The sequence below is a fragment of the Sander vitreus genome, chromosome 13 (genome assembly GCF_031162955.1).
Source record: "Sander vitreus isolate 19-12246 chromosome 13, sanVit1, whole genome shotgun sequence".
Lineage (NCBI taxonomy): Eukaryota > Metazoa > Chordata > Actinopteri > Perciformes > Percidae > Sander > Sander vitreus.
The window spans coordinates 3,519,188-3,535,012 of NC_135867.1; the positions used below are offsets into that span (position 1 = coordinate 3,519,188).

At 40.3% G+C, this 15,825-nt stretch overlaps 1 protein-coding gene across 3 annotated transcripts in view; it reads right to left on the minus strand.

Annotated features, from left to right (window-relative positions):
• LOC144527612 (hexokinase-4-like) overlaps positions 1-13,721 on the minus strand; it is a 28,273-nt gene extending 14,552 nt beyond the window's left edge. The window contains exons 1-5 of one of the 3 annotated variants that reach the window (XM_078265786.1): positions 13,434-13,721; positions 13,300-13,338; positions 9,512-9,697; positions 1,616-1,778; positions 18-166 (exon numbers count right to left, since the gene is read on the minus strand). In XM_078265786.1, the coding sequence (XP_078121912.1) occupies positions 18-166; positions 1,616-1,778; positions 9,512-9,571 (372 nt within the window). In that variant the 5' untranslated portion in view covers positions 9,572-9,697; positions 13,300-13,338; positions 13,434-13,721. Of the gene's footprint in view, positions 1-17; positions 167-1,615; positions 1,779-9,511; positions 9,698-11,071; positions 11,114-13,299 lie in introns of those variants that run through there. The other 2 variants (XM_078265785.1, XM_078265787.1) reach the window with 2 other exon arrangements.
• Positions 13,722-15,825: the final 2,104 nt, after the last annotated feature.

Consider the following 15,825-nt stretch of genomic DNA (forward strand, 5'->3'; position numbering starts at 1 on the left):
AAAGCTGCATGACTCGCCTGTTCTCCAGTTCCAAGCATCATTTCCTTCGGGATGGCACAGATCTGACTGTCCATCTTGAGCACTTTCTGCTCCTCCTCCACCACACGGACGTGAAGCACTCGGAAGTTTGTTCCACCGAGATCCAATGCCAGGAAGTCGCCTTTCTCTGCCGGGAGGAAGGAAGCGGATTGGCTGATCAAGGGGTGTAGGTGCACATTAGTCTCACATTGCCCTCCTCCACAGCGCTGCGGAGGAAGGTCCGGCTATTTCCGGTATGGGAGAAAAACGTGCTCTGGTTTGTTGGCATTTCTTTAAACCAATCACAATGGTCTTGGGCGGTGCTAAGCACCAGACGGAGCCACGGTGCCTCTGCTAAGTAGCCTCGGGACGGAACTAGTTTTGGTGGAACATGTGTACGTTCAAAAGTAGGTTTAGTCGTGCAACAGAAAACTCAGATTGGACAGATAGTCTAGCTAGCTGTCTGGATTTACCCTGCAGAGATCTGAGGAGCAGTTAACCATAGTCCTCAGAAATCCACCAGAGGTTAGAATTAATTAGAAGGTAATGGACATCTAGCCTAAAAGAGGGACATCCGGCGGAATTTCGGTCAGCACCGGAAGAATCCTGGAAGTGGAACTTCGTGGATATAGACTAGATGCACATGTGCTTTTTTCTGCATTAATGCATTTAAATGAATCTAGCAAAGAGCAAATAATGATACTGGTACTGGTTATTTTGGTGGTTAAAACAAATCATTATTTATAAAATACTAATTTACAATTGATATTGTTATTTGTGTGTCTTTCCTACAAAGAGCTTTTGTGCTCTATTGTCTTGCTGTTAGGAGAATATTACTGTAAATATATGAGTAAAATATGAGTATTCCTTTACGGGAGAGGTGAAAACCAGGGCAGAATAAGTTACTCTATTTTATTCAAACCTTGTTAATGTTAAAATGAAAAATTACAAATGTCTTTATTGAAGACTGAAGTTGTATTTGCCCAGTAACACCTGGACATTACAGTATGCTCTTTTTGTGGATTTCTTGGATTTTTGATTCCACTTACAGCTGATTTTTTTTATACATACGATCCTGTCAGCCTCTTATTGTGGAAGAAAAGGAGTTCAATTAACCCTAAAATTAGGAGCCAGACTTTCGTGGCCCCAGATGTGAGTTCTGCAGTTGGACCCTCTGGAATAAACAATCATGTCTTAGCTTGATTTATATTAAAGATGTTTGCATCATGTATGTATGTTGCATGTCCATCTGCTGATACGCTAATCAAGTTTCTTCAATAACTCCTGGCAATTCATTACTTAAACTCATTATTTCAAGTCAGAAGACATAAACTCAGAAGAACTCATGTTATTAAGGTCTGAAGTGGTCTGTAAACAAAAACTAAAAATTTGAAGTTGTTGTATTATAAATATGTATATTTACACCAGAATCAGAAATTGATTTTAACAAACAAGTAATGTGCCTTGGTATTTTGGTGCATAGCGGTCACAATAAACATACTAAGAGGGAAGTACAAATACAGTACAAATGTTCGCAGTATGAATAACATGCGCAATGTGCAACTGATTAACTTACATGAAGATAATATGAACCTACCCGTCCCGTCTGGTGTGGTCCTGACGAAGGTAGGCAGCATCTTGACGCCCGCCTTTTGGTGAGTGTTTTTCCCCAAACCTCGAACCAGATCCTTGCTCAGCCGGTCAGAAACCTCCCGCAGCTTGGCCTCAGACAGCTGGAATGGCTTCAGGTACTGCTGCACCTGCAGACAGACAAAAAATATCATAGACAACATTGACTTTTGGGACATAAATGCAAGGGGCGTAGGTTTAGTAACAAATTTGGGGGGGGTCACATTATAACAGAGAGGTCTGGGGGTCCTCCCTCATAAAATCTTGAGCGAGATGAGACAAAACAGATTTGACATCATTCATCCACAAGATGGCAGCGTTTCCTCAAAAACCTCCAGCATCAAACCAACGCCTGCAGACATCCACTGCTGCACTGACAAACCTGTAAAACACGTTTAAAGTGGAATAAAAAGGTGCTGGGGGTTTGTTGAAGTCTGCTTCTTTCCTGTGTGTACCCTTTTCTCTTCCATTGTTGGAGTCAGGGCTAGGGTTGGATTAAGGTATCATTATTAACATTATCAATATTATTAAGTTATGCTGCACTTCAGGTCTGAATGATGCCGTCCTTCAACGCATTCTCATGAACGGGTTCGTTTGATATTGTACCAAAAGTTATGCACACTAAAATGTATGATATTATACGAAAACTAGAAGACCTCCGACTGGTCACGTGACATTGGCTACAAAGCTCCATGCTACAGAGCGTCAGTTGCTAGATGTTTAAGTCGCTACGGAGCTTCGTACCGCCAACTACGGTGTTCTGCATGGTGCTCCGCATGGTGCTCTGTCAGGTCAGCAGTAGTTGGTGGTTCAGTTACCCCAGAATAGGTGACTGTGAAGTGGGTACAGAGCACCGGCGGAGATTACGGTTAAGTTTAGGCAAGAAAAAGTGAGCGTTATGCGGCGACGAAAGTTGAGTTTTGGCACCAAAACGACTAGTTAAGTTTAGGAAAATATCGTGGTTTGTATTAAAACACTCCCAAGGAACACGCATTTCCTGGGTAAAAGTATTTCGTTTTCCCCGAGAATCAAACTCCACTCCCTGGCCTGAATGTCCAGAATCATAGGCGTCGATTTCGGTGGGGACGCGTACCTACCAGATTTCGTCATGAGTCATTTTGTACCCACCACTTTTTTTGAAAACCTCGAGCTCAATTTAATAAAAAAAAAAGTCCATAACACATATAATTCTTGAGCGACAGATGCCAAAAAATCCACAACAATCTCTATCCCCACAGGGCAGACACAGCCGCTCTGCTGCTGCGCTGGCTGCACGCTTCTCTGTTCACAACGCTGCCTGTTGGGACATTCTGCTTAACGTGAAAAAAAGCTTAACGTGATTTAATGTACCTAAACAACGATCAATGATCACCAAACTTCTCATGGCCATATCTTGTAATGAACACTTAAAGGGGTGATAGAATGCAAAACCGATTTTACCTTGTCATAGTTGAATAACGACAGTTTGGTGGGTAAATATGACATACATAGAAGCTCAAAATCCCATTGATACCCCTATCCTCTGCAAATCTCACATTTTGAAACTGCCGCTGAAAACGGGCGAATCTCAACAAAGCTGGAAGCTGACGTCAGCATCCCAAATCCATCAATCAAATAGTCTTTGTCACACCCCAACATTTGCATAGGCTACACCACTGACCTGAGGTCAGCTTAGTCTTCTGAATCTAGCTAGGTCATGCAGATCTCCAGAGGTCCACTATTTAATTACTAAATTTACTTCTGAGACTTTTTATGCAAGAAATCAACTATGTAGAGGTCAAATATGGGCCATTTTATGAAAATTGATGGCTAATTGCAAATTTTGTCCGACTGTGTGTCGCAGTTCAGCAGGAGCTCAGCAGGCTACGTGACAGCAGCCGGTGCTGCCTCGCCGCCCGGCGTGTCCTATGTACTTCATAGACTCGCTGTGAGCTAGCTGGATCTCCGTCACGAAGGGAAGCCCGCGGCGCTCCATACCCGCGCAAAGTCACCGGTTCTGGGTTACTGGACTACAAAATGCCGAGGCCCTGATGGAGCTTCAGGGCCTGCAGCTAGCCGCGATTCATAGGATTGAAGGGACAGTAGCAGCTAACGAAATCCCTAATGTTCACAAAAATGCATTAAATTGAAATCGGACACCATTGTTAGCTTTATAAGACCTTGGGGTACATGTTATGTAAGTGGCGTGACGACATTCAAACTGTAAATATACGAAAGTTATGCCGAAAGTGTAGAAACGATCTTTTCCCATAGGATTAAATGGGACACATAGCCTAGCTTTCAGCTCCGGAGCTCCGCGGATTAGCGTTGTCTTCTTCATTGGCGCCTATATGGCGAGGAAAAAGCTTGTACCTAAACAATGATCAATGATTACCAAATTTCTCTCTTATATTGCTCCTCATAACCACTGAAAACTGTCAAAAAATCAAACCAGAAATGTGGTGATGATTGGTCGATGTTAAGGTACATTAAATCACGTTAAGCTTTTTCACGTTATGACTTATAAACCCCATGAGAACCGTGGGGAGTCAACCCACAGCCGCTCTGCTGCCCTGCTGAAAATGTGAAGCAGAAACGCTTAATGTCAGATAACGTCCATAATAATTGGACTTTGGGTTAGATTTTTTGTCAGTTTTCAGTGGTTATGAGGAGCAATATGAGAGAGAAATTTGGTAATCATTGATCATTGTTTACATACATTAAACCACGTTTTTATTCATTAGTAAGCTACAGGACAGCGTCTTTCAAAACATGACCTGCGCGAAAGAGAAAAAAAAAAAATGTATGCGTCATTGTACCCAGCACTTCTGGAAATGTACTTCCGAATGCGTCTCTGTCCCCAGCACATTTCAAACCAAACTGATGCCCATGTCCAGAATGATGTGAAAAAGAGACGCAAAACTAGCCTGGTCCTACCAGACTCTCGTACATTTCATTTGTACAGAGAGTCTGGCCACTCTCCATTGACAAGTGTTAACTTCCTTGAAGGCGGGTACTTTGTTGAAGTTTAAAACTATTGGATCTGCCCAGAGCCACTCTGGATCTGCCATAACCAATCGCTAACGTTTGGTCATGACGTATGTCATGCGCATGTGCAACAAGAGGGGAGACCGACAACAACTATCGGCTTATATTTACCATTAGCATCGCTAGCGTTAGCCTTAGCCAACTCCTTCACCACTAACGGAGCGAGCTGGAAAATCAAACTTTTCCCGAACCCCGTGGGGAGGAGGACCACAACATCATGGCCACCAATAAAACTCCGCAAAGATTGTTCTTGCTTGGGCTTTAACTTCTGGATATTTGGCAGCATTGCCACAACGGACCGAATGGCTTCGCTCGCATCTTTCTAGTACACGTCCTAGTAAACGTCATCGTTCTCAGCCTCTCCCTCTGTTCACTGATTGGACCTACAAATATTTGACCGGAGAAAACCCAAGACTACACCGCAAACCCAGACGGAGTACTGAAGGGAAATGAAAATTGAGCGAAAGTAAGTAGGAGGGCGGAGCCAGGCTAACGCAAAACTACCACAAAGGGAAACAAAGCGACTACAAAGAGACGCCAAATGACCACAAAGACCCAAAACAACCCCAAAGAAAACAAAAATGACCAAAAAAAGACACACAGGACTACACCACCTCCCCCTAACCCTAACCCTAACCCTACGCCGGCCTGCGCCCTTGCCTTTGATTCCCTACCTAACTGCCCAGTCGTCGGACGAAGCAGGGGGAATCATCGAGAAAACTTTCCCATTACCTAACCCTAACCCCCCTATCCCCTCCCTCCCCCGCCAAAAAGCACACCTAAGTCTTGCAGAAAGCCAGGGAAAACACTGATGTAGGCTATGCACAATATAAATATATAAAAAAAGAAATAAAAAGACATGTTTGTGTTTCGTGTTTATGCTCCTACATTTCTGTTAAATGAAGTGTTTCAGAGGCATGTTCTGCAGGAAGAGGCCTGGCTGATACGGCATGTTACGATACTCTGGAGATGCCAGCAACAATTCACATTTTTCTTCCTGTTTTTTCCGCTTCCTTCAAAGTCAGAGCAACACTGTTTTTACACACAGTAACATACCAAACTGCATTCATATTTCTACATAAAAACAGTGCTCTGCAGCATGGCGTACAGGTGTGATCGCACCTACATAGCACCTTACTTTATTATAAGTATATCGGTAAAGTTTTATTGTTGTTCATTTTTAACTGTTAATACCAATAGTCTCTGAGTTAAACCTGGTTCCAGGATCAGGATCAGGTCTGGAGCCTGTCTCTGCCAACACTAACAAAACGTGTGGATACAAACATGCACTTTTCCTCTCTTATTCTCTCTCATGAGTTACAGCCAGGGGCGAGTTTTATTTTCTCTCTGCAGCATTAAACTCTTTCTTTACCTCCTTTTCTCACATACGTATCTCTCCTCCCTGTTTCATGTCCTTACATGTTTGCTTTTACGCCAGTGAAGGCATGACTGACTTCATTCCTCCATCATGACTGAGAGGATCCCCTCACAGCCCTGTCAGATCAACTCACGTACCCTTTCATCTATTCCCAAATCATGTTCCAAATGTATAACACTGGTCATATAAAAGTGGATATTGTTTTTTTTATGATTTTTAATCGCACAACTGAACTGTAAATACTAAGGTTGGTTTGGTCAGCAATCGTCCTGCTTGGAGTGAAGCCAAATGTTTCAATTATTTCCATTACTTTTAGTTAATCCTTTGAATTGTTTAGTCATTACTTTTAGCTACCTGTTTAAACTTCTAGTTTTCGCACTCTTGCTAAATTACAATAAAATTACAACAATGTAGTGTTCAGGTGTTACAGTTGACTCAATGTTAATATGTGGATATATTATGACCTACTCTACAATCTTATGTTTCCCATGGCAACTACATAAGTACCCCCTGGGGTACAACTACCCCTGGTTGGGAAACACTGCTGTATATTTACCTTGCAAGGCAGATGGATTCTCGCGATATCGCTGTAACAATAAACCAGCGGTGAAAGAAGCACACAAATATTTGACTTAAAGCTAGCGTCCGGACGTTTTACATATATTTGAATGTCCGTTACATTCAAGCCTTTGACAAGCAAGTTCACACATTGCTGATTGACCTGATCACCGCCCCCGGAAAAGGTCTCTGTATTTCCCAGTGTTCCGGAGTTGTGGTGTCTGTGGCGACATTCCCGCGCTGGCGCACCAGAATGATGCCAACACAGTTCATTTGCCCTCAGAAAGAGTAGTTTACTAACAACAAAGTCATTACATGAGCAGCACACAAAGTGCCGTCAACTATCCTTTATCAGAATCAGAATCAGCTTTATTGGCCAGGTTTGCGTAAACAAACAAGGAATTTGACTCCGGTTAATCTTTGCTTTCAAAGTACAACACTCACTTAACATATAAAGAATAAAAACAGAAAGAACAGTAAGAAATGTAAAAAAAAAATATTGTTAAGTATGCAGTATAACAGTACAATAAAATTTACAAATTTACAAAAAATATATAATAATAATTGAAGAGAGGGAAGGAATAGTGCAATATCAGTATAGTCTGAGATTTAAGATTTAAAGGTCCCATGGCATGAAAATTTCACTTTATGAGGTTTTTTAACATTAATATGCGTTCCCCCAGCCTGCCTATGGTCCCCCAGTGGCTAGAAATGGTGATAGGTGTAAACCGAGCCCTGGGTATCCTGCTCTGCCTTTGAGAAAATGAAAGCTCAGATGGGCCGATCTGGAATCTTCCCTTTATGATGTCATAAGGGGGAAGGTTACCTCCCCTTTCTCTGCTTTGCCCGCCCAGAGAATTTGGCCCGCCCATGAGAAAGAGAGAGACATCATGACTTGCAAACAAGCGAAGCATGGCAGTTGGCCACACCCCCACCCTCCACCTTGCCCCCCCTCTCTCCTCCTCAATAGCATTTAAAGCTACAGACACACAAAATGGCACATACTAAGTAAAGCTCATTGTGGGACTGGCTCTAGTGGCTGTAATTCTGCACCAAGGCTGAATTTCAGGAAAGAGACTTCAGATACAGTATAAGTGAATCACTAAGGTCTACATAAAAGCATCCAAAAAGCAGCATGTCATAGGACCTTTACGTATAAATATAGTGCAAGGCAGTACATTGCAATGGTAATATATTAATAACAATATTGTAATTGTAAGATTGAAATATACATGAGGTATTTGAGCAGAACAGTGTTGATTGACTTTGTTCAGTGTAAGGGTGGGGGCTATTTCTGAGCGTTCAACAGAGTTCACTCACTTACAGTTCATATTCTGGCATATACTGTATATCATAATCTATTAGTTGTTATAGTTACATTTTGTATTAGTAGCCTGAATCTGAAAAGTAACATAAACTGTCAGATTAATGCAGCAAAGTAATCCAAAGGAGTCCAATATTTCCCTGTATAATGTAGTGGCGTGTTAAGTATCTTAAAATAAAAGCACTCAAAGCAAATGCACTAACACGGCTGACTAAGACTAAAATATGAGTGTGACTTCTGATGCACTTGTCATCATAAAGCAGAACTGGATTTTTCTATAGAAATATGGTCATGTTATTAGTGTTCATCTGTCACTGAATGATCCTGAATGAACGCTCCTTATTGATGAGTCAGAATAAACTCTGCGATTTCCGAATCTGAGAATCCTCGCAGCAACAGCACTGATTTCCCAAAACGTTTTTTTTTCTCACTTTGAGTAACAAGACTTTAATCACAGGGACGGAAAGTGATGAATAACACTAAAATAAAGGTTTTACACAATCAAACTGACAGCCAGCTTTTAACGTGAATTAAGAAACACTGCTAAAAGTTGTACTTTTTGTTTTTACTTACATGTCTTCATATGTCTTCATTACTAAATAATGTCTTCATATGTGGTTGTGTATAAAGACGATATACTGCATGCCAATAGCTGTCTTGTCTGTATTCTATTCTCTATCGTTTTTGTTTGTAACCTTTGGTCAGTGATAGAAGTATTCAAATCTTTCACTTGAGTAAAACTAGCAATATCTCAGGATAAAAGTACTCCACTACAAGATCAAAATCTACAAGAAGTACAAAAGTATCAAAAGTAAAAGTACTCATTAGGCAGCAGAATAACTCCTGTCAGTGTGACATTATGTTGTTAAATTATTATTACATATGCACTATTTTATGTTGAAGCTGGTTAAAATGAAGCTTATTTTAACTACTTTTTATACTGTTGTGTAGTTCAATCTATAACAACAACAATTATTCTATAATACATCATACACATATTTTTTGTATGTAAAACCTTGATCTCCAAAGTAACTGAAGCTGTCAGATAAAGTGGAATACATAGTACAATATTTGTCTCTGAATTGTAGCAGAGTGAAATATTAATAAACTTTGTATAATAAATACAATAAAGTATAAAGTAGCATACAATGGAAATACTTAAGTAAAGTACAAGTACCTCTTAATAAATTGAATATACTTAAATACAGAACTTGAGTAAATGTACTTAGTTACTTTTCACCACTGCCTTTGGTTGTAACATAAGTCTCTTAAGTTTTCACTTTAAAAAAAAAAAAAAGCTTGAATATGTTGAGTATGTTTTAGTTTGTTGTAAAAGTACTTTGTGTCTTTTTTGTGTTTTGCACATGTTGCCCAATTTAAAAACTCACACATCATATCAGACATCTTCTCAAACTGCTGTTCAATGATAGTTGCAGAATTTATCTGTCACAATCTTCAGCATTTGGGGATAAAATGGGGCCTTTTCACAGTGAGTTTCATGCTGTGGGGTCTGATTTAAACTGGTGGTTGGCAGAATTTAAACAAACAACAACAACAGCTCCTCAGGTGACACGTACCTTACTGAGCACGTCTGGAGGGATGCCATCCAGGTGCAGGGCCGGGGTATCTCCGCTCATTTTGGCCTTCTTGGAAATCTGTGTGCTGTTCCTGCTGTTTGCCTCTGTGCTGCCTTCTGCTTTTTGCCTCTGTGCTGCCTTCTGCTTTTTGCCGCTGTGCTGCCTTCTGCTTTTTGTTCTGCTTATCTGGACAGAACAGAGTAAAGGGTCAGTTCACCCAAACTACAAAAACAATATTGTCTAATTCCATAAAGCCATGCAGATAGTCTCAGATCTCCACTACTGAGGCTTCTGCCACCAAACTAACATGCTCCTAATGAAGATAACATGCTGTTGTTGAGCAGGTATAATGTTTTCCATGTTCAACATGTTAGGTTAGCGTGTTAGCATGCTAACATTTACTAATTACTACTAAACACAAAGTACATTCGAGGCTGATGGGAATTAGTTTTTGTATGCATTTGGTCATAAACTAAAGGACAAATAAATATTTTGACCTGATTGTGGCACTAGAGGAAAATTCAGAGGATCTCCAAAGTCAATAAGATTCTTCATCTGGGGACCATGGATGCCTGTACGAAATATCATGGCAATCCAACCAATCGTTGAGCTATTTCAGTCTGGATCAAAGTGGATTTTTTGAAGTTGCATACTGCTAGCTAAGCTAAAAAACTCAACACAATGTATCTGTAAAGACACAGAGTCCCTGTACGCTTGCTTATACAATGCAATTGTACCAAAAATGAAATTATTAAAACTGTCCACGGAAATGTCTCAAACACTCCTTCTGTCCTTTATGCGCAAACAGCCATAGCTTGGAAGAAATATGGCAACGTTGAATAGAGTATACAGTACTGCTTAGCTTGTAGCTTGTGTGGTTAGCTGCTAATCTTGAGCACATAATAAATAGCTATCTGGAACATGGTGTTGTTTTCTGTTTATATTTTAAGATAAACTGTTATCCACTTTTGTGTAACTACTGGCAAAAGTTGTCATTTTAACAATTATACTTTGTTGGCATTCAACAGTTAGCTAACAGTCAAACCTCATGGGAGGTGTAACTTAGCTGCTAAATGATAGCCAACTGACCTGAGAGAAAGCAGGAACTGGGATTCAATGAAATAAATAGCTAAATAGGCTACTAATTAAGAGGCATTCAGAAGGTTAATAGTAGCTAACTAGCATAGATAAGTGTAAGCTAGCATGGCTAATTTAAACTTTGAAGCTAGCTAGGCTCAATTTCTACCTTTGATTTCACCTTAAATTTCAAACTAAACATTTAAATTTTGCCTGCTAAAACACTCAAATGTTTTGTGGTATTCCACAAACCTTGATATAAACAGTTTTTTCATCCCAAAAGAGATGTTATGGTATGATGGTTCCCAGATTTTTTGTTGCACGCCTGCAGAGCCTGTAAATTCAGCAGACTTTGTTTTTCTGTCTTACAGGTCTATATTTTGGGAGCATACACATATCATAGATACTCTTAACAAAATTCAAAATAAGTTTTAAAGATGGATAATATTACAACATGCTGTTGTTTGATACTGATAAACTTACATGTTCCACTGACTTTCTTCCTTATAATGTCCTTCTGGCAATCTAACACACACACACACACACACACACACACACACACACACACACACACACACACACACACACACACACACACACACACACACACACACACACACACACACACACACACACACACACACACACACTACAACAAGTAACAATAGGCTACTTTCAATAAACCTATAAAACTGTATAATGACGTTCACAGTAATAAAGAGGTCAAGTCCTGTACAGTCTGTTGGCATGTTTTATAGATGCTTTCACTCAGTAATTGTGGTCTAAAATGATGCTCAAATATTTGTTATGCCTCACCAGCTGTGTGTTGTATCACCTTTAATCAACATTAGCTTTGGAGCCTGAAGCTATCCGATTGCTTCAGCTTTTTGGGTGTTGTAAATAAAGCCTCTATTCTTTGTCATTGTCCTAACAAGCATCATGTCAACTGTATTTATATTAGCCTAGCAGATAGCCATGTTGATTGGTTTGGTCCAGACTGAAATACCTCAAGAAATATTGGATGGATTGCCATGAAATTTGGTCCAGTCGTTCATGGTTCCTAGAGGATGAATCCTAGTAACTTTGGTGATATTCTCACTTTTCCTCTAGTGCCACCAGCAGGTCAAACTTTAAACTACCAAGTGAAACATCTCAGCATACAGTAGCCTAAATAGATTGCCATGTAATTTGGTACAAACATTCATGGTTTCAAGACAATGTATCCTACTGACTTTGGTGATCAGTTTACCTCCAGTGCGAAGGCTACATTTTGTTTGGTTCAAAATAGAATATTTCAACAACTACTAGATGGTAAAAATTTGGTTCAGGCATTCATGGTCTTCGCATTCCTGCTGGAACATATCCGATTGTGTAGGCTTAGCAGGTTTTATTGGTGATTTTTCACGGTAGACAGTGCTATTATACACCGTTATAGTCAGGCCCTGGCAGCAATGATGAACAGTAGGCTACAGAGACGGCCAGAGCACAGATGCGGAGCTACGGAACCTCTGACCAGTCAGAGCAGATTGGATTTTTTTTCGAGTGGGGGGGCTTAACGAGACAGGCGCTAAAACAGAGCGTTGCATGCAGAGGGTGAATACAACTGCAGAGCAATCAAGTGTTTTTTAAAGTATGTAAACATGTTCTAGTAAAAATACAATTATGAACCTAAAACTGAGCAGGAAAGGTCCCCTTTAAATGATGTGAGCGCATGGTTATAAATGAAGGTGACTCAGATGACCATTTTAAAGGCCGTTTTATGCTTCTGCGTCGAATCGACAGCGTACCACCGCAGACCCCTCTGTATCTACGCGGGACCCTAAGCCGTAGCCTGACGTGCACCTCTCGAAAAATTTACCTGGGAAAACGGCCTTAACTCTGAGCTTTACCCATCTGGATTTTGGCAATTCAACATTAAGAGGCCACTCTGTCTTTTCAAGAATGAGTCAAAGTGACACTAAACGTTACAACTTAGAGAGTCGAGACCACCTGAATATATTTCTTTGTATTTGTAAATGTTAGTCTTGTGTTTAGATACATGGGAATTCAGTTTGAAATGTGGATTGTTTCATGAGTCAGCTGAGATTGTGTAATCATGTGCAATCATATTTCTTAATCAATTCCTAACCAGAAGTTGCACCATTATTATGCAGGTAATTGTCAATGGAAGATTTCAGAGTTTAAAGTTGAATTGACAGCATTATCAAATGTAAAGTGCATCCTAAATCGAATCTGTAACCAGAAAAAAGGTGTAACTTTTCACTGTGCACCTACAGGAGTAAAAATGTGACCCACTTTAAAAAAAAACATTTCCGGTTTCGCCAGGAAACACATCAGACCAGTTGGTTCATGAGCTGATAAAAAAATAAGCCAATATTACTGCAAAAGTCACAACCATACAGGAGAAAATACATGTTAAGGTTTCAAATCTGGGGTTCAGTGGCCCTCTGGTGGCCCTTTAAAACGAAAGCAGAGGGTCTCAGGGTGAAATGGAGTAGATATGTATAGGGCTGCTGTTCCAAATTGAAAGAAAACGGAACAGTATAAAAACTTTAAGTTTTCTTTAATACAAAATTTCCAAGCAGGCATTCACAAGTTTTGTGGTTTTATGTTGGGAACCGACTGATCAACAACTTATTCTTATCTCATATCTTGTCTAAACAGCGCATCCAACATGTAATGCACAAAGTAGATTAAGTCAAGTAACTCACCGTTGTTCTGCGCTGCTCAGACTCACGGGAGTCAACTGCCTTTATGAATGAGAAAAGAGTGAGACGTCAGTTTGTGTTTACACACACTTCATCTGCAGCAATTATGTGGCAACATGATTGTTTTCGAAGCTGACAGGCGCGGAGGATGTCGGGTGCGGCTGTCATGTTTTACACGCGGCGGTACGGATCCGAAACGGACCGATTCCACGGAGAAAACCGACACCACCAACCACGGCCGAGCTTCTCTGAGAGGACACCGTGTCGTGGTCACGATGAAGTCCAGAGGAAGCTGAAGGAGAGCTCGTTTAGTTTGCAGCGGCAGTAGTCTTTCTGCGCGTAAAGGCGCACGATGAGCGCAGTCTGTCGGCTTCTGTTCTAGGATCAGTTCACCCCACATTACATCCATCTTAAATTAGGAGTCATTGTCGCTGCTTCGAAATTCATTTAGAGCTGCGAGTTACCGAATTTCCTTTTAAAACCAAGTATGAGAGAGTGAGAGTAAATGGCAGTGGTGGAACTACATTTACTCAAATAGTGTACTTTATACTTTCCCACACATTTCTGATGGAAAGATTTATTCTAAAATGGGCCATTCTTCAAAATGAATACTTTTACTTCTGGTACTTCAAGTATATTTTGATGTTTAAGTGCAGAACTTTTATAGGCTACATGTAATAGAGTATTTCTACTTTTACGTGAGTAAAAGGTCTGAGTACTTCTGCTGATTGGAACCATAAACTATAGCTACAAACACGTTTGTCATTTTAAAAGTGGTGCAAACTAAAAAGGTTTCAAGCACACTGCACTAAACATACCATTTAAATAGTTTTGCCTGTTTGAACAGCCTGGAACAAACCGGTTGTGGCCGTTTTTGCAGTCGAGGAAGGATTTCCTGTCAGGAGTGATGTCATATCGGCGTTTACTTCTGATACTTTACTTAAAGTATCTTTCATAGTAAAACGTGTAAAAAATAAATGTATTTTTTCTTTCCACATCACAAACATGTTACTTTCAACAAAACAGAAACAAGCTTGACTTGTTATAAACATAACAGTTGTATTGCCCTATTCTGGATCACTTGATGAATAAAAGATTGAGTTTGGCCAGTTTTTAAGCCAACATGAAGCCCTTTAAGTGCACAAATTGAAACATCAACTCATCTGCTGACGATGATGGATTTTACATCTTTATTTCTTTTACTTTATACTTCTTTTAGTTATTTCCTTTTTAAAAGGCTCCATAGCTTTTCAGTCCAAGTGTAGATACATCTTAAAGCTACAGTCAAGTTTTCATCCAAATTTAACACAAAGCGAACATTCAAAAATGTGAATGGATGCTTGTTTCCATCCACTTGCAAAAACATTGTGACACTAAAGCCTGTTCTATGGTTCTGCGGAGGCTCCACGCAGAGCTTTCGCTGTAGCCTACATAAGTGGCCTGTCTATACTTGTGCACTGGTGTGTGTGCATCGAGTGTGTGTGGGGAGTGTGTGGTAGAGCAAGTGATCAGTGAGAGAGTGACAGCGATTAGCTTTGGAGTGAGAAACAATGTGTCTCCCCTGTGCGTTCTGACCACGGTGGGAAATCTGTAGCAGGAAAAGTTAACCCTCTCCTTGATTTCATGTTGTTTATGGAGAAGGAGAACCAGGAAATGAGTCGGGGGGGAAATGCAACGCTACCAAGCAACGGCCGAGCGACGTGCGTCGCTGTAGTTACATTTTTCGAGAGGTGCAGGTCAGGCTACAGCATAGGTTTGTGTCTTCACGTACCTATGTGCGTAGCAACGGCGTAGATTTTACACAGAAGTATAAATCAGCCTTCAGTTTTTCAGAATTTCTAAAAACCAATCTGTCAATCGATTAATGGAGAAAATAATCAGCAGATAAATCCTGCTTTTACGTTAATGCATGAATCATAATAATCTTTAATCTAATATAACATATACTATAACAGCCACAGGACTTTTTTACTTAAGTAACATTTTCAATGCAGGACTTCTACTTGTAATGGAGTATTTTTACAGTGTGGTATTAGACTTAATTTAAGTAAAGGGTCTGAATACTTCCTCCACCACTGCTGTTATGGCAGCACATTAATGCCCATGGTGTCAGAATCTGTGTGTACTTTTGGCCATAGAGTATAAAGATAGTTTTTACTTCACACTGGATAAACAGCTGTCCATCTTTCATTTGAACTTAAATTAGGTAACAGTTTTCCCTCCTAAACTTCGGCCCTGTTGTTGCAACCTAACATTGTGACAAAGTCTTACAAAACCAGAGTGTCGGCATGTTGCTGCATTGCTTCAAGGTCTCACAGGAAAAGCAAGTAAAATGTAACGGCTGCAGTCCGTCACACACGGACACAAAGAATCGGACAAACACTGAATCTGTGTGAAAGGAGAAGGACAACATTAGAAAAAAAACGTATAGTTCACCTGCATATCTCTTCTGTCAGTGAACCAACAGGTGTTTAGTGCGTTACAGTGACTTTACTTCATCAAGTCAGACAACTAGGAAATGTAACTCTA